General features: G+C 36.7%; 1 protein-coding gene across 1 annotated transcript in view; it reads left to right on the top strand.

Moving 5' to 3' along the window:
- Positions 1–18,964, top strand: part of LOC133528819 (tetratricopeptide repeat protein 28) — a 115,262-nt gene that overhangs the window by 36,158 nt on the left and 60,140 nt on the right. The window contains exons 3-5 of the mRNA XM_061866287.1: positions 16,042–16,211; positions 16,813–16,916; positions 18,413–18,615. Coding sequence (XP_061722271.1) covers positions 16,042–16,211; positions 16,813–16,916; positions 18,413–18,615 — 477 coding nt within the window. The remainder of the gene's footprint in view (positions 1–16,041; positions 16,212–16,812; positions 16,917–18,412; positions 18,616–18,964) is intronic.

Here is an 18,964-nt window from a genome sequence, read left to right as displayed (position 1 = left end):
CCACTCATACAGAACATTAATGCCGTTTACATTTAATAACCAGTTAAAATATTTTATAGCTAAGTTAGCTACATGCTACAGAATATTAATTATATTAAAAATAGTTGGACATCGTAAAGTAACAGTATGATATCGGAATCGACGATTTAAGTGGGAATTTTCAATGTAGCAAAACAAAACACATTAATTTTACGACATTATAAAAGTCACTGTAAACTTTTTATATTATGTATTAAATTAAATAACTGGAATTAATTACAATTTTAGCATTTTTAAATACGATATCCGACCACACTCAGCGTGTTAACATTTAAAATCAAATCTAATTTGCGTAAAAATCTCAAGGTATGTCCACACTCTTGTATTTTCATGTTGAACTGGTCTCTCTCTCAATTTAAGCAAACCAATTATCATGTTAATATCGTGCGTCATCCGAACACCCGTCATAAAATAAATAAATAAATATAGGAAAACATACATAAATGAATCTCAATAAGGCTTTTGGCCCAGCTAATTTCCCAGAAGAAAGCGTGAAACTTGGTACTGATCCATGTAACTTAGCTGTAGGTAAGAAAAATATAGAAGGGGAAGCAACTTGTAAAGTGGTTATGTATATCCCACTGCTTTTCCCGCTTTTGTGTCCCATTTTACAGTTTTAAAATTAGGATTTGAAATAATTTTATTTTACGGTATCATTACTTTTATACCTACTGACTCCAATAAAAACAGAAAACAACGTCTTAATTCGGCTCTGGCGTGTACGGGATAATCTTTGCATCGCGATTCTGTTATTATAAACTTTACGCCCGACCGATTACACCGCTCGGATACGCCAAGTAATAATGTAATTTTCGACCTTTTATATTTGTTTGTTTTTAGTAATCGTAAGACAGAGTTTTTAAATAAGCGTGGATTAGGTTGAGATGTTTTATAAATACGCCTCAAAAAATCAAAATATAATCTCTTTTTCTCTACATTATATTTTGATTTGTAAGTATTAGACTAATAATATTAGTCCACGAACTGTCAAGTAGTATGGGTTACCAATTCGCTAATGAGGTTACCATGACAAAACGTGAATAATATTATACTAATACCGTTCGAGAAATGAGCCACTGGTCTCATAACATAAATGACCACTATGTCAAGAAATCTTTCACAACTCAATTTCAAAATGGTATGCCTTCATAATTTGAAAAGTTCGGATCGGGGATTATTGTGGGTAAGAAAATAGAAGGGTTTGAACTGCATGGTGCACTCTTAATAGATTGCGCACCGGTCACGATCGCTGTGCCCTATATATAGTCTATAAAGCCATTTCCGTCAGTAGAAAAAAAGCGCCAAATTTAAAAGATGTAGGCGCAAAAGGTTATCGTCCCATATAATATTTAAATTTCGCGCCTTTTTCTACTGACAAAGTTGTTTGACAGACTATAATTATCGCTGCGGCTAAGTCGATTCTCCTGAATGTCACTGTCCTGAGGACCACAGTATCAGTCATAGTTTTGATGAGTGCCCATCTCCTCGATATACTGGAGCCCCCCCGGAAGACCTGCTAAAGCTAATAAACAAAGAAGCTGGTTAAGTGAATAAATTTTCTGGAGTTACATTTGTGATTTATCTGTATAATGATAATGCCATACGATTAAATAAAAATTTGAAAAGTTCCCTCGATATCCCTGACTGGGCAATGGGACCAACCGTTTAAAAATCATTTAGAAATCGGGACAAATGCTTCCGACAAGTTAAGATCCCTCTTCTGAGAAATATTGAAGTCGATTTAACCAGTCATGTTGCAATTTTTCAAACAAGAACAAAAACATAGCGCAATTCAGCGCTTTTTGTATGCTAAAACCTTAACGGTCTGCTCTGTTACTCTGTTGTAAAGTTCAACTTGTTACCCCGCCCCTACAGGCGGGAGTAAAAAAGAAACTTTTTGATCCGCAGTAATGTTCGCGGCCGGTTCCGACTGTTCCGAGAAAGGTTCTAAAATAATTAAATGAGAAAACGGAAATATACTTGAGTCTTTAGATAGTCAATGACGTTGATTTTATTTATAAGTTGAAAGTTTCGCCAATGGTTTACATAGCCTTGCGAGTTCGACAGAAATTTCAACTGTCATTTTGATAAAGTATTTAAGTTGAACGGGATACAGGAAATAACGAATAATATTACAATACATATTCTTATTTGACGACCGGCTTCGCCCAGTGGGTAGTGACACTGCCTATGACACAAATGATCCCGGGTTCGAATCCCAGTAAGAGCATTTATTTGTGTGATGAACACAGATATTTTTTCCTGAGTCTTGTATATAAATTAAATATCATTTATCATCATTTACATACCTTACAAACTAACATGCATATAACAATAAAAATCTTAATATCAAAAAACCATTTTGACGAAGCAGTTTTCGGTTGCGCCACCTGTTCCGGTGCCGGATTCCGCTGATTCCCACGAAACCGCCGAAATATCACATCGGCCAGAAGTCCGCAGTACCTATATAAATATGTATATCGTCGCAGTACAAGCTTTGCTTGGTTTGGGGCTAGGTCGATCTGTGTGAGATTGTCCCCAAATATTTATTTATTTGTTGCAATTGTGTTGAACATGGTTAAAAATTAGCCCACCATCTACCACTTTATTTGCCGAAGGTAAGTACCTCTGCATTCCTTTTTAAAAAGCATGCACGTTACAAAACTTACGTCACTTGCGTAGCGGATCAAACTGTAACTAACATCATACTTGGCGAGTTGTCACTTTGACAGCAAAAACATCATGGCGGCTGATTGCTCGCAAAATTGATCGTCACGAACGCGTGCGCGTGTGCATTCCTCGGCGAGCGGTGTAGAAAGACGTATGTGTTATGAAAAAATATAGGCTTAAGTCTTTTGAGAAACTTGCATCGTTCAAGAGTTGTTATTCCAGGAACTTATAAGCTCCTTAGGGATATAGTGGAAAACCAGTATTCCTACGTTATAAAAAAATTGTATGGTAAATCCAAGAATTTTCTATTTATGGTATGATATGGCACAGCTGTTAACCACAATCGGTGGATGCAATCTTCCCTCTGATTTTCGATACAATATTACTGACGACTTGACCACTGTGTGAGCGGGGATGAAGATCTGATATCTGTGGACAATAAAGCGTTGTTCAAACTGGACAGAACATATCTTGAATACCCTTTGAGTTTGGTCAATTTCCGTTTTTTTTTAAACAAATAAGTACGCTTTTATGCCAATACCTATTTAGGTACCGTAAAACATCGGTCCATAAATATCACGAATATCTTCGTTAAGATGTGACCATTATTTAAAATTCGCAGTTCTAAGGCAAAATATTTTCTTAAAGGGGAGAAAAACACAGACAAAATCAAGAAGAATATTGGTTTTGATACTTAATTACCTAATGAACTTGTGAACTTATTGGGTGATTCTACGAAAGTGTTTATTTACCTAGACAAATTCTGAGCCCTAAAGATGTAAGCGGAAAATCTGCTAAGATGACAAAGGCTATGAAATGAAGTGTCTTCGGACCATAAGTGAATGCAGGTCACACGGGAATATAATACCAAAATATGAAGATTTATTCCCGAAGACGAGTAAACTAAAGGCAATATGAATTTATTACCCATCATAGAACGGAGTCCGCCATATACTAGTATACTAGTACAAATTATACTGGTTTGTGAGATAATACGCTCAGTCAGTACGCACGCAGTGGGAATGACTTCTCAGCAATGTGCGGCGAACAACTATGATGAATCAAATTCCATCGGGAGGTAATGATTCTATTGAAGATAGATTAGGCCACGCTCCTGGCATTCTTTCGTGATGGCGTGACAGGTGCATCAAAGAAGCATGTTTAGTAACAAATAACTTAGCTTCTGTGGGTAGAGTATATATACTGGTATATAGGTACTTGCTTAACTTACTCCTGATTAATCTAGAGCCGCCGAATATAAAATCTTTGTAAAAAAATATAGTTAAACAATAATTACTAAAACTGAGTAAAACATTGTGAGATTTTGCTTTTCGCATGTTGTAGGCATCTTCTTTGTAAATTTCTGCCGATAGACAGACAATACTCGTACTTGCATGTTATATCTGTTCCATGTTATAATCTAAAATTACTAAACATTTTTCCTAAGTTGGCGCGTATACCCTAGACCTGAGGTCAAATCCCCGTCCAGGGACACCCGACGGGGTGAAAGGTCACTCACGAATTCGTAATTGTCCGGGAATGTCTGGAATCCGCCGCTTTCGTGTGCCATTTTGCAAATATAACCTAAACAAACCATATAATACCGCTGAACACCTTTCCTGGGGGCTTGAAGCTGTCTTTTCAATTCATCCGTGCTACATAATAAGTATGAGAGTCGTGATGGGACCCACGGCTTCAGGGCGATGCGAACAGATGCACGGAAGTTGACTGCACGAAGATTTTTTTATGCATAATGAGTGGCAATCTAAAAACAATTCGTTTTGAAGTTGTATTTAGCGAGGACAAACATTAAAATAATTAGCTTGGCTTGACGGGCAGAACACCCGTGAGAGCCAGGGAACCAGTTCATTGCTGAGGTGCATTGCATTTGAAGTGCATTTTTATATTCGCTGGTAGCCACTAAACGATATGATTGTTGTCGTATTGCTATGGAACATGCGTTGACAATTGGTTATTTGAGAGCTTTTTGATGATCTTGCCTTCTAGACCAAAACAGGTATCAATATAGGCTTAGAAAAAAAAAAACTGTAAACTGTGTACGCTTAACGGACGGATACTTTGCAATACGAATTCATGAAACATGAAGCCTCATACTGTAAATATTTAGATAAAATAAATGCGATAGGTATAGGTACCTATTGCATTTTTTAAATCTAAATATTTACATGAGACTTCATGCTTCATGAATTCGTATTGCAAATTATGACACAAGCACTGTCACGTATGTTACGTAGGTAAGTTTAATCTTGATCAATTCAAGTCTCATACAAAGTGCCCAAATATTAAACACACGTCGGTTCAGTTTTTGTGGGCATTTATTTAACAAACACTGAATAAAACAAACGAAGCGAGATTTTCGTGTGTCCATTATTTTTTAATTAGGCGCGTAGCCGTGTCAAATCGGATGAAACGGAACGCACGGACATAGATTCCCATAAAACGCATGTCGTCTAACGCCGACTTTTGTCTAAAACCTCAAAAATTACCCGAATCCGGTCCCGAACCAAATTATAACATGATTTGTCTCGGCGCCCACACACACTAATTGTTTTTTTTATTTTATACCTCCACAGGTAAGAAACACGTAATTGTGCTAAGATTATAAAAAAAATAGACAAAGGCTCCGACGACGCCATTTTTTCGAAACGGCCCTTCAATTTTGAAGTCATTCATCTCTCTCTTGCTAAGTAGATTCTAAACAGGCTGGCAAAAGACGGGTTACATTAAAATGTTGCGATGTGACCTTCAGTAATAAGTAAAAGATTAGTTTACGGTCCAACAGAGATTAGCTGGATTATTTTTATTTGTATGACACTAATTCTATGAGGTAAAACTTAAGTATGTAATCATAAAATCTATAAATATAATGGGCCATCTTCTAAGCATGCTAGTAATTATACAAACTTTTCTGAAAAACTGTGCCACTCATTGAGGTGTAGTACATATAAGTCAGCGGTGCCACTACTGTACAGAATAATAGTGGCACCGCTGACTTGACAGAAACAACAATAAGGCTAAGCGTATGCTGAGACGCAGGCGACGCAGTTCCACGCAGCGCAGAGCAGAGCAGATATTGTAAGTATGGAACAATGGAACGTAAAGGATGTTCAAATGCTAGTCAAATCCCTCGGCTATATCACTAGCTATTTTATACTAAAATGAAATTGCCATGGTATGTGATATGCAGGGGCAACGATATACAAATGAAAATAAATGTAAATTAGATATTTTTTCTATCGAGCCAACTTTAACCTTTTAAGGTTTTGGTCAGAGCCAAGTCTCGCCCTTGCAAATATAGTTTAGTTTATGTTTGATATTTTTATGGCATTTGTATTTGTAAAAACGAGTAACAATTCAATATAAAAATGCGTGAGTGTCGTTGGAATGGAACGAAGTATTTTATTATTGATAAATGTACTATATTTTTGATTAATAAACACGAAAAATAATCGACAAAATAATAATTATCCAATCTGCTTACAGAATTTCACAAATCAGTTCAGAAATGCGACTTACAGGCAGGGAGAACAGCCAAACATAAGAAAATATTTTTGTACGAGCTGAAACTGATATGCTTAGCTCTTCTTCGCTTTTGCTTAATCAATCAAAAATATGAAATCCGAGTCCAAAAAATACAAAAACGAATATCTGCATACACGTCCGGGATCAAACCCGGATCGTCACTGTAGTATATACGTACCACTACAGTATATACGTAAGTCGATGAACTTAGGCTACTTATTGTCGAGAAAAAAATTAAACAAAAGAGGGCCGTGACGGAAAAACATTGAACTTTTTTTCAGCTAGCCTAACCCCCAACCGCCAACCATCGCATAAGGAACTTCGTTCCAGAAACTACAATTTGGCGGTAGCCAACTCGTAAAGTAAAAGTCTTGGGTGGTTGTACTTAAAGTTCTGCCGACATAAATTAACGTTTGCGGAAGAGAGTCAGCCGGCCTATGATGGTTTTGTCATTATATCATTAATCATTTAATGCTTGGATTGGCGATTATCTGATAAGTGACTTAATTCGGTATAAAGTCGCGAGGGTAACCTATAATTGACTAATGATAGCGCGACATATTTTGAGGTTTTGAAAAATGAATTTTAAACTCTATGCCTTAAGGCGTATTTTAAAGAATAGATGATTAAATCACATTCTACCACTTATCTTCATATGACATTAACAGTTAAAAATTATCCATGGTTTGAGCTTTTGAAAAATAAATTGTAAACAAGTATACTTAAAGCGTATTTTAATGATTAGTTGGCCAAATGACATATTACCACTTATCCACATTTGACATTGATAGTTAAAAGTTATCCATGATTTAAGAGTCTGCAAAATAAAGTCTTATTGTGTTTAATTAAGACGTCTTTTAATAAATAGTTGGCTTAATGATAAGTTGTGTCTACAATTCATACATAGCAAATGGGGAATCATTGCTCGCTTAGATTTGAAGGCACGTTTTAAGGTTTGAAAGACAGGCAAATGTAATGAAGCGTGTAAGGTGTTCAAAATTAAGCGTGTAGATCATTTCCAACATTTCACACGATGAGTTACTTTTGGTACGGACTGTGCCTATTGAGTGAAATTAACGTAAGGCGGTCTTCACACTGGCGTTGCACCGCATTCCATTGCGATGTGGATGGTTTAGTATACGGCAGAGTTCGCTATAGTTTTCCTTCAATAGTTTTTCGCACGGAACTGAGACCTTGCGGTTTGCCAAAAATTATGTATAGCGATTGCATTTGTTGCACCTACTTACTCGGAAAATGATAAACTCTGGTACAGCAACTTGGTCAGTAGAAAAAAGGCGGTAAATTTTTAAAAATATAGGCGCAAAGTGTTGATCTCCCATATAAAATTTAAACTTTGCGCCTTTTTCTACTGCCAAACTGGGTGTCTTTGAGTATAGTTTCAAGTCACCATAGAGATTTAAAAAGACCGTATCTGTGGTAAACGGTTACGTTTCTTGTGAAATGACTATATTATGTAATTTTGAATTCGTTTATCTTGCTAATTATGTAAAATGGTACATGTAAAAACAATATCAAAAACGTGTAAACCGGGCTTTTTCACTTGATACCACCGACCACACTTTCTTGCAAACAAGTTGACTAGAATAGCAATAAGACCCCTCACAAATAGCTTTTGGGTTTCTAGGCTCTTATATAGCTCCAGAACCCCTTGATTGAGCCTGCTCATAATTTAATTTAAATTAGTACAAAACTAAAGTTATTGCATAACAAGCTATCCTCTGAGAGCTCTTTAAAAAAATGTCGAGACCTGCCAATAGCCAGTCGTGTGTTCCAAGTTGAATGTATGATTTTTTGTCATATTATTTGGACCCAACATGGTTCGAAAGTTAAAGGGAGGGACTCTTCTTTTTTTCTTTCAGAGCGATTATTTACAAAAATATTATCTTTATCTAAAAATGGTCATTAAAGACCCATATTTGTTTTAAAAGACCTATCTAATGACAGCCCACACCGTAAGCTAAACACTACGGTTTAACTAACTCACGTTATTTTTGACACTTGTGCGACATGTTTCGGAGAACCTATTAGGTCTTCATTTTCAATCATGTCTAGTTCATGTGAGCATTCACGCTAGTCATATTTCTTTTTTGCCAAAGTTAGACTCACAACCGTTTAAATTCGATCCCACGCCGTGCTTATTGTTAGCTTGGCTCAGTTGAACTGCAACATCCTATGTATACCTTATATTTCGTAAATAAATGACTTATGACGTCACAAAGTTTATGACTTCCCCTCCCTCTTGTCACAACATGTCACATTTTCTTGACCCCCTCTCTCCCCCTTAACGTGTGATCTAATTAATGGATGACCTCTTGGGGCTAGTCCGGTTTCCTCAGAATGTTTTCAGGAAGGCAGTGTTAATGAACATAACAAAATAAAATAATACTAGGTGAAATAATTATTTATTAATAGGGCACGCTTCTCTGCATGTAGTGCATCCCTCGAGCAGCGCCCCCTTCCATTTCCGCTTCAGGTTCGCCTTTTATTGGAAGATTTCTGGAAAAAAGAAAAACCTATTATACCTATAAAGTAAAATAATCAAAAAAACTTTTTACAAAAAAAGTAAACCGACTTCAAAAAGGATAAAATAAAATATTATACTTTTTTAAGTATATGCATTACGAACTAATATGTTTGAAGTCGATGCCTTATCGTCAGGTAATATTAAAATTTCTTATCATAATATCATATTGTTGCATTAAAACTACTTTGATTAAGCTAATCGCAAGATATAAGGTAATTGCAGCAAAAACAATTAGAAGTCTCACAAGTTATTTTCTCAACACATTATGACGTTAAGATTTTATAATTAAGTGAATAGTTAAAAAAATATTCATATTGTCCATTTCTGCCTGAAACACAAGGAATCCTAGTTAAGGTATTTGTAAACCACTTTTCTCTAATAACAATTCTTAGTCTTTAAGAGCAACCAACGTAGGTACAATACTTTTTCAATGGATATGGTAGGCAGCTGCCCCCAGTCCCCCATTTCAAAAAATCCATGTACATGGGTAATGTGTTCGGTCACCGCAGAGAAAATTTGAGGAGTGGAGCCCTAAACATGGTAGGTAAACCTAAATTTAATTTATTCATAAAGTGTCCAATGTCCATGCAATTTTGCAGATACATCACGTAAAACTAACAGGTGACTTGCATGGAACGACTCTGGGTATCTATGTACCTAATCGCGGAAAACGTCAAACATTTCACAAATATTTATACTTAAAATATTATAACAACGGTTATATGTATATGTAATCTCTTAATATCTTAGAAATTACAAAATAGTATTTGACTACCTATTTGTATCCGTTTTAGCAGAATGAATGATAGATGAGTTGTAACAAAACGTACTAATCCCGATTCAAAGTAATCCCCATTGGTGTTGTCAGGGATTACTTTGGCGATTTACAAGAAAATAAAATGCATTCGATTTATTCTAAAATTTCTAATTATGATTTTGCAGTTATTCTTATTACATACCAACTGAACGTTTAGCGAATGAATTCCTTTTCTGTTTAGAAACTGTACGCCTTGCGGTAAAGGTTATGGAAATATTTTTACTTGGGTGCAGTCTACTGTGCCTAAAATGTTAGCAACCCCATATGCCTCCTGAACACCTCTCATTTCCTGGGAAGACTATCCATGTGTCCTTGAGTCTGTAAACAATCCAACACTTAGGTAACATTGAATAATACTTACATAAATACATATGTAAGAGTGGTAAAGAAGTTGCATATAATAACAAAAATAAGGTATGATTCTGCATTGAAATATTTAGGTAGAAACACTTCAAATACAAATACCAAATGTGATCATACTGATTACGCTGTATACAAGGAACATCATTATAGAAAAATCTCACTGCACATCCATACTCGTATTTTTTTACCTTCTTATCTCCGGTGTCAGTGGTATTCTGTACCAAAATGGGCATACCTTCTATTCACCGCAATTACAAATTGATCCAAGTACCGGCTGACGGTAGACTGAGCAATGGACAAGCCATGGTCTTCTCCAGTTCCCCGTTAGTAACTACCGTCAGCCAATAGGTGCAGTGATGTTAAAACCTAAAACAAAGACTTGTAAGTAGGTATATCATTATGAAATAATGATTGTGATCAAGGTGGTAAAGGTAACGGGAATGATTTGAGGAATAGTGCAACATTATATCTTTACTTTAAGATGTGCCGGCAATCCATCGCCATGTTGAGGGTTGAGGTCGGCGTCAAGTTTAGCACACATAGAGTGCTAATTCTTTGCGCACCCTATATATGCGCCGAAACTCCTCGTCGGGCTTATCAAACGGGTCGCATGCATCCCTTATGGCCCGGCGTTGAAGTTTTCTGTCTTGTTTTTCTTCGATAGCAGCAGCTTCTTGGCAAAGAAGAAATGATATCTTGCCATCCCTGAAAAATGTATTGATAATGTTATATGTAAATAAATGAGTTTGATTGTATATATAATAAAAAAAACAGATACTTACTGATATTTGACTCCAAAAATTTGTATTTTGCACCATTTACGTAGCACAAGAGCACTTATCGTGACCCAGTGAGCACTAGGATAAAATAATCAAAGTCTAGCCGTCAAAACTCGACTATATATTTAATTATTCAACAAACGTTGCCATTTACCGTCTATCGCTGTCAAAAGTAGACAAAACGGTGTAAATGCTATAAAACGGTATAAATCTAGACAAGTGTCATTTATATCATTTAACTTATCCACTTATCAACTAAGTTTAAGTTAGAAATTTAGACAAATGACAAATTATCCACCGACCATGTTATGCAGTAAATCATTTAACATCTATCGCTGTCAAAAGTGGAAAAGACGTCAAATCAATAAAAACTGGATAAAATGTTAGTTATATTATCATTTATACAGCCATATCATTTATAAAATCGACCATAATAGCCCTGCTGATAATTATTCACTAAGCACTTTAATACAGAATGAAAGAAGCTTTTCATTATCACCGTAATGACGTAATAACTTTGCCATTCTAGCTAATTGTTAATAACGTAAGAACAAATTTCCTTCTTGAAGATAGTCACTTATCTTCGTATTACATGTATATTGTTTCCTACTTCCTAGTTTAGCTATCAACGAATTTTTAAGAAGAAAAAAGAATTGCAATACAATGTTAAAGTACCACTTTGTTATATATCATCATAATCATAATCTTTACTGTTTGTGAGAAATGGGTTACATTGCCGGTAATTACTATTGTAACAATTTTACATGGACTCACCAAGACTTTACCTTTACAGGTGTACAAACAAACATTTCCTTACAACGAATGATGTCAAGCATTAATACACTAACTCTTACCTAATAAAAATCATGCAATAACAAAAATAAAATAAAATTGAAGCCACTCAATTAACTCACCATCATCCACTCAATTAACTGACGTGTACGAATACCTTATTACATTTAATAATGTTGCTGTAATTATTAACCTTAGCTACTCTTTATTAATAGTGTCACGAACCTAGTTGCCGCCATTGACATATATCTATGGATAGGCCTTACGGGCAATAAGAATGGAGCCAGTACAGCGGTGTGAATTCGAGCCAATCGTGCAGTCTAACGCCACAACGCGATTGGTTGATGAGTTCGCATCACGCGCGCGGTTGGTCGCAACTACTTGCGTTAGATTGCACGAATCGAATTCGTGAGTGACACCACTGAACTAGCACCATTCTCAGTGCCCATAAGGCCCGTCCTTAGATATATGTCAATAGTCGCCGCAATACAATCGAAGTTGCGCTTAGGTTAGTAAGTATATAAACAATCTGCTCGCTCTAACTTTTTTGTATTTCTGTTTTTGGTAACCAAAACTAGTACTGAGTATAATTTTTAACTCCTTAACGCATGTCATAAAAATATTTTGTTTAAATTTTAACTTAATAGCTGTCAATAGAGTTGAATATTATAACTGCCATATACGATTGCATATGCGCCGCAAACTGGACTTAATGACTGCTGAGCTACATATCTATTATACTCGTATAATAAAGAAGTCACAAAATCCATATCTTTAACTCATTCCTTAATATTAATATACCTTAAATAGAGTCTCAAACCAAAATAAAAATAATTCGTAATGCTCGCCCCCACACTTGTTAACAATAACGCGAGGGTGAAGATAACATTCATAAATATTCAAGTACTGTGCCCACACCTATTTAATTCCGTGGCTGTGGGAAAGACGAGTTAAAAATAAAGACTGGATCTCTACTGTTGACGTTGACGCTTTCGTTGTCATTTTTAGGCATGAAATCCATCGCCACGATGATTCTTTCACTTCAGCCCGCGTATCTAACATGCCAATCGTTAACGCTTCGTAGCGAACGAAACGCAACTGTCACTGTCGCACTACTATGGAAGACTGATAGAGAGAAATGACTATGCTACGCTACGGAGCGTTAACTATTGGCATGTTGGCCACGTAGGCTGAGAGTTTAGGTGATTTATTTGAAGACAATTAAGTCACATGTCCCGTAAGCGCAATCTGACTTGAACTTTGACCCTTAATCACTGACGGGTTTTTACGGTAAACGATTATGAATTATGAACGTCTACGAAACATTATAATGACAACGCGACGTACCACACTCGTACGTCAGTGTGTAAGGGGTACGTCAGTGGGTAAGGGGTAGGGTCGGAGTGCTAAGGTTAAAATTCTATTGACACTGTGAATGTGGTTGACATATCCTGGAAAACGTTGAATAGCGTGTGAATAAAACGTAAAACTTTAACGAGAAACAGAAATTTGTTTAAAGAAAGTCTTTACTAGTAACTGGTCTCTGGTAGTGGGCATCCCGACAGAGGTCATAAAGTGCTACACATGTGAATAGTGCGGACAGAATTTTAAACATTTTCTCGGAAAATCCATTGAATTTATGATTTAGAGCTAGAAATAATGGAAGCCTTTTGAGTGTGCGGTACGTGGTTTTTGATATGGTGGATATTTTATTTATCTCTAGAAAGTGTAGTTTTTTATTACCAAAAAATATTTAGTTATATATAATATGTTTCTATTTCAATCTTTTTTCAATCAGCTAAGTTCAATCAGCTTGGTGTCAAATTGATTTAAAAAGAGCAATTAAGATATCTTAAAAATACACTTACTTAATATATTGTCGCACAGGCTTTATTTATATGTCGTTAGGTTGTTTAAAATTATGACAATGATATTTATTATTTGACGACCGGTTTGGCCTAGTGGGTAGTGACCCTGCCTACGAAGCTGATGGTCCCGGGTTCAAATCCTGGTAAGGGCATTTATTCTTGTGATGAGCATGGATATTTGTTCCTGAGTCATGGGTGTTTTCTATGTATTTAAGTATTTATAAATATTTATATATCATATATATCGTTGTCTAAGTACCCTCAACACAGTGGGACTTAGTCAATTTGTGTAATGATGTCCTATAATATTTATTTATTTATTTCATACCATTGCATGAAATGCTGGTTTTTAACAGTAGGCTATAATAGAAACTTTTATACAGGATAAAATATTACTTTATCTACTTTCGTGACATTTAGCCCCAACTCATACTGTTGTTCTAATGGAAAAAAAAATTACGCTGTTGATGAGCTTCTGTTGTTTGAATTTAAAAACTGCCTATTTGACGTTTACAAAGCGACGCTGGGCGGTCCTTATTTTAAAAAGTAAGGCCTCAAGATAAATGAAAGGTTGTTTCAAGAAAAAATAATTACCCAATATGTCGGCCGTGCCGGTTATCAGGCGCCTCTTTTAAACGAATTTTTAAATAAAGCGAATAAAGAACGATTACGTCCATCATTTTTTCAAAATGGCCGCCTGGATCAATCCCCCCGCACGCAGTTCTCAGAGAAAAAAAACATGATAGGTACTTTAAAACAATGTTGCAACTAAGTACCTAATGAAAATAAGAAATACAATATAGTAACGAGTTACCTGCCAACGTCAGATCAATTTTTCGAGCACGTCTTACCTTTAAAACACGAGGGTCAGAGGTAAGCGCTTTCAACAGGTCAACCCACCTTTATTCAGCTCATCCGCCACCAAAACAAAACCTGAACACACACTACTCGTGATGTGCAATACATTACGTGCCAAGTTCAAGTTCACCCGTGCGTGATGTCTGATGACGCAACAATGTAAATCGTGCAAGGATGAAAGTTGGATCATTTGAATTTTCAATGGTGAAGGCGGGGAATGCAGTCCGTGAGAAAAAAATACTCAGAGATGCGCTCGGCTAGATATCGCAGGTGGTGAGCCCTCCAAAGATTGCCTCTAAAAAACGATAGGGTTTAGAAATCCAGTAGCAGGTTGTCATTTGTCTTTTTGTATTATTTATTAACTTTTGAATATCGCTTATTTATTTCGCTTCTTTTTTGCTTCGTTTCTTTTCGTGAAGTTTGAACGATATATCCCACACTTCACATTCTAAATTTAATTAAAGCTTACTTTCGCTAGTGATACGAATATAACTTTCTAAAAAAACAAGCAATTAAACTCCATTCTAATTAATTAAAAGTCTGACTTTATTACTTATTGAATGAGAAAAAAATCGAGATTTAATGCCAGGAACATATGAGTAATTTAAAAGTGTGGTCACGATTCGTATGAGTCGATTAATTTGAATGATGCGAAATCGAATTTGAACTCGGCCTGGCTACCCGCGCCTGCGCAGCGATTACGCGATTAATGCGCCATTCTTTACAAGTGTATTACTGCAAATTGTTCTTTTGTATTTTTGGTACTTGCCATATAAGGGCGCAAGAGGCTGGGTTGACCTCGGAAAGGGCAGTATTCAGATACTGATACAGACCTTTACCAATCATTTACATCATGCTTCGCGCTCGCTCTAAAGTACATATTATCATATTAAATTTTCGTAATTATCTTAATTAACGTTTCTGAATAAGCCATCTTGCCGGTATGAAATTTAATAATATGTGATAGTGCCTCTTTTTGGGCAGAGCACTCCTTAATACAAATCGAAGACGTCTACGTCTGACGTCTGGTATCTGATTACGCATTGTTTTTAATAATCGATGCCATATTTTATATTGGTTTGTTTGTAGGTATAGTCTATCTACAGTATCTACACACAACATCGAACACACCTTCCTTCACACAACAGCCTCTAGATAAGCCAATTAAAGTATTCATTTGTGCAATATTAACTCAAGGAAGGTTAAGAGAGGGTGTAAAGCCAGGAAATTAGAAAGGAACAAAAGATATGGCGCGCCGCCCGAATTTGTGACGGAAGATTTGGCGATCTTGGCTGGTTTTAACGTTTTACTTCAATATCTTTGAAAGTATAAGTTAATACTGTTTAAAATTATGTTATTTTACAAGTATCATTAGCTATTTTGTACTAGAATTACACTGCTATGGTATGCAGGGGAACGATATAAAATTTAAAATAAATGATAATTAGACATGTGTTCGTTATTCTTTCCTATCAATCCAAATCTAACTTTTTGGATTTTGGTTGGAGTGTACCCATGCAAATTTGTAACTAGTTGATTTTCTGTGTGATTTTTTCATAACATTTGCTCTTGATTAAAGCGTTTAAAAATCCAACACATACAAACTACAATTTTGCGTTAGCCCTCTCTAAAGAAAAACAATTTCTCATCTGTACGGGATAGCTTTTTGGCGGTAGGTTAGCGTGATTCTTAAAAGTGTTACTGTTAGTAGTGTTCATACATGACATACCCTACATTTTTATTAAACTATTATATTTTCCTTTACAGATAGAGCCAACGGGCTCAGCGTCCCTGGGAGCCGCGTCGAGGGCACTCTTCGTAGAGAAAGTGCGCGCGTCGAATGCCGCCTGCCAATCCGGGGACTTTGCTACCGCCGTCGCGTTGTACACCGACGCTCTGACCTTGGACCCGGCCAACCATATACTTTACAGTAACAGGTAACTTCTACCCAGCTCGGTATTAGTAGTCAGTCACGGACAAGCCGGATTTCCGCCTAGACCCACAAGGCCCGGGCCTAGGGACCCAGGCATCCTAGCGATGGTGATTGAGATGGAGAAGGGGGCCCCCTAGGTCTCTAAATCCGGGCCTGATGGTCACGGCTTTTGGGGAATCCTGCATGTCGAACGAACAGCCGGTCCAGGGACATCGCGAGCGCTTTAGCGCTATGCACTGATGTTCTCACCTTGGACCCGGGCAACCATATACTCTACAGCAACAGGTAACTTCTACCTAAGCTCGCTATTTGTAGTCGGTCACGGATTTTGAGGAATCCCGTGTGACGCACGAACAGTTGTCCGGGGCCTTTGCGACCGCAGAAGCGCAATTTATGCAATGATATACTAAATAAAAAGTCACCAAACCCTCCGGTGGCCAAGGACAAAATCGAACCGGCGTCTCTAGCTTACGTCCTGACCACTAAACCACTCGATCACCTCGAAAAACTTGGTCACTTTTTTCTTTAGTATATGACATCTATTTCAGTTTATAATTAACGTATTCTTAAAGTTATTTTTACTACTATTTTAATTGTGTACACAGGTCGGCAGCACGACTCAAACAGGGACAATTCGCAGCAGCACTTCAAGATGCAACGAAGGCCAGAGAGTTGTGCCCCAACTGGCCCAAAGCTTACTACCGACAAGGTAAGAACGTAAATTAAGAACTTAAATACATATGTATTAGAAGTAGCAATCGCTGTCGTACGATCGATTGAGTTGAGAGTTTATAGGATATTTTTTTGTAATACGCGAATAAAGTATTTTTGAGAAAAGCGTTTATATGAGTGTAAGTATTAGAAACCACCACAAAAAGCAGTTGCCAGTTCGGCATATTAATTTAAAATGCATGTTATTTTTTACCACCAATTTTACCATTTTACCAAACAGTCACGTACCTTCTGCACAAAAGGCCTGTAAATAAACTCTACTCCCGAACTCTGCACCCCTGGTATAATATTTCATCGCGCCACCAATTTTTCAATTACCATACCACCTCAAGCGTTCAGCGCTCCATGTTCGTATGTTTACCGACTAATGCCATCATGTTAAATCACAAATTAACGATGCGTGTTATTACATATACATCGTAAGTTGACATTGCGTGCGACTGTATGATTTATTCCGTTTCTTTTCTATTGTTTTGCCGACGCTTTCACTTCGCGTAATATGGTAAGGCAAAATGATATCATAGCGCAAAAATGAAATGATAGCGCAGACGAATGGATAATAAAGATTGTGAATCTCGAAAATATCGCGTTTTTTCACTGCTTTAAATGGCGTGACAATGAACCTCTCGGCAAGGATTTATATCCATTCAGAATACGGCTTTGATGTCTGCTCAACTCCGTAGCGCTGTCTAGTCAGCTGAGAAAGTAGAAATAGATGGAGCTGTGATATTAAACTAAGGTCAAATCATCTTGCAATAACTAACATAACTTATGATACCATCCAATATACAACTAATAAGAAGCGCAAGTTGCTATGATGGACACTACAATCTATATTTCTTATTTGTCTTACAGGTTTATGTGATATAATTTTATTAAATGGCCTGAATTTCACTAATGCACTCAGCTTTCTATATACTCGTATTTATGATGCGGAGTGTTATAAACACTCATTACGATCGGTTTTATCTTTGGAGAGTATGATTTACCTCCTATGCTAAGTACTGGCCGCAATAAAAAAACGATTATCGTAATTTTAATTTTTATGATTGTAATTTGTTTTGGATTTGATAAATAGCGGTGTTATTCGTTCAAATTATAATTGGTAACGCGGTGTTGTTTTTCTTGCTCACGAATATTTTCGTTGAAATCATCACCATTACACACAGTAGCTGATGTTACGAGGACCTATAAGTACTTACTTTCTTGACATCGTATCTTATTCCGACTAAAAAATAATCTAGAATTAGCTTTTACCCACCGACCACTCAAATTCTGAATTTGGAAATGTGAAATGTACATGTAGGGCTTTAATTCCTAAAAAGTTTAATAATTGTACTATAACGCAATAATCTTGTAAACTACGTGCACAAATTCATCAGTTAATCAATAAAACATCAGTTTACCTATCCTAGTTCTAGATACCATAAATAAAACAAAGTGATTTTTTTCTAAATACTTCATTGCTCACAGGGGTGGCTCTCCAATGCCTCGGGCGCCACGGCGAAGCCCTGGCAGCCTTCAGTTCAGGCCTGGGCGTGGAGCCGGCGTCTCGGCAGCTCCTCGCTGCCCTGGTGGAAGCTTCTCTCAAGTCTCCCCTGCGAACTACACTAGAACCAACCTTCAGGCAGCTAGAGGCGATGAAGCTGGATCAGAGCCCGTTCGTACTGATATCGGTAAATACCTAATCTCAATTTTTAAATATCAAGACACTAACGATTGCTCACTATTTTTAGTTTATTTTAGTTTCGTTTTATACTAAAATGACTCTTTGATTGGGAAAATTAGGTGACACTCGTAGATGGGTGTACTCGTTCCATTAACCTTTTTTAAGTTTTTTATATAGGAGATATTGAATTCTGAACCCCTAGTGTAAATCTATTCGATAGCGAAACGTGACGTACGCGTTTGCGTTAAGTGTCATTTAGTATGGGATTTAAAAACAGCGGGCCAAGCGGGACGTTTTGGGAACTCAAAATCCCATTGAAAATGAGACTTAACGCAAACGCGTACGTCACATTTCGC

The sequence above is a fragment of the Cydia pomonella genome, chromosome 20 (genome assembly GCF_033807575.1).
Source record: "Cydia pomonella isolate Wapato2018A chromosome 20, ilCydPomo1, whole genome shotgun sequence".
Lineage (NCBI taxonomy): Eukaryota > Metazoa > Arthropoda > Insecta > Lepidoptera > Tortricidae > Cydia > Cydia pomonella.
The sequence above is the reverse complement of the archived record's forward strand: the minus strand, read 5'-3'. Positions and strand labels throughout refer to the sequence as shown.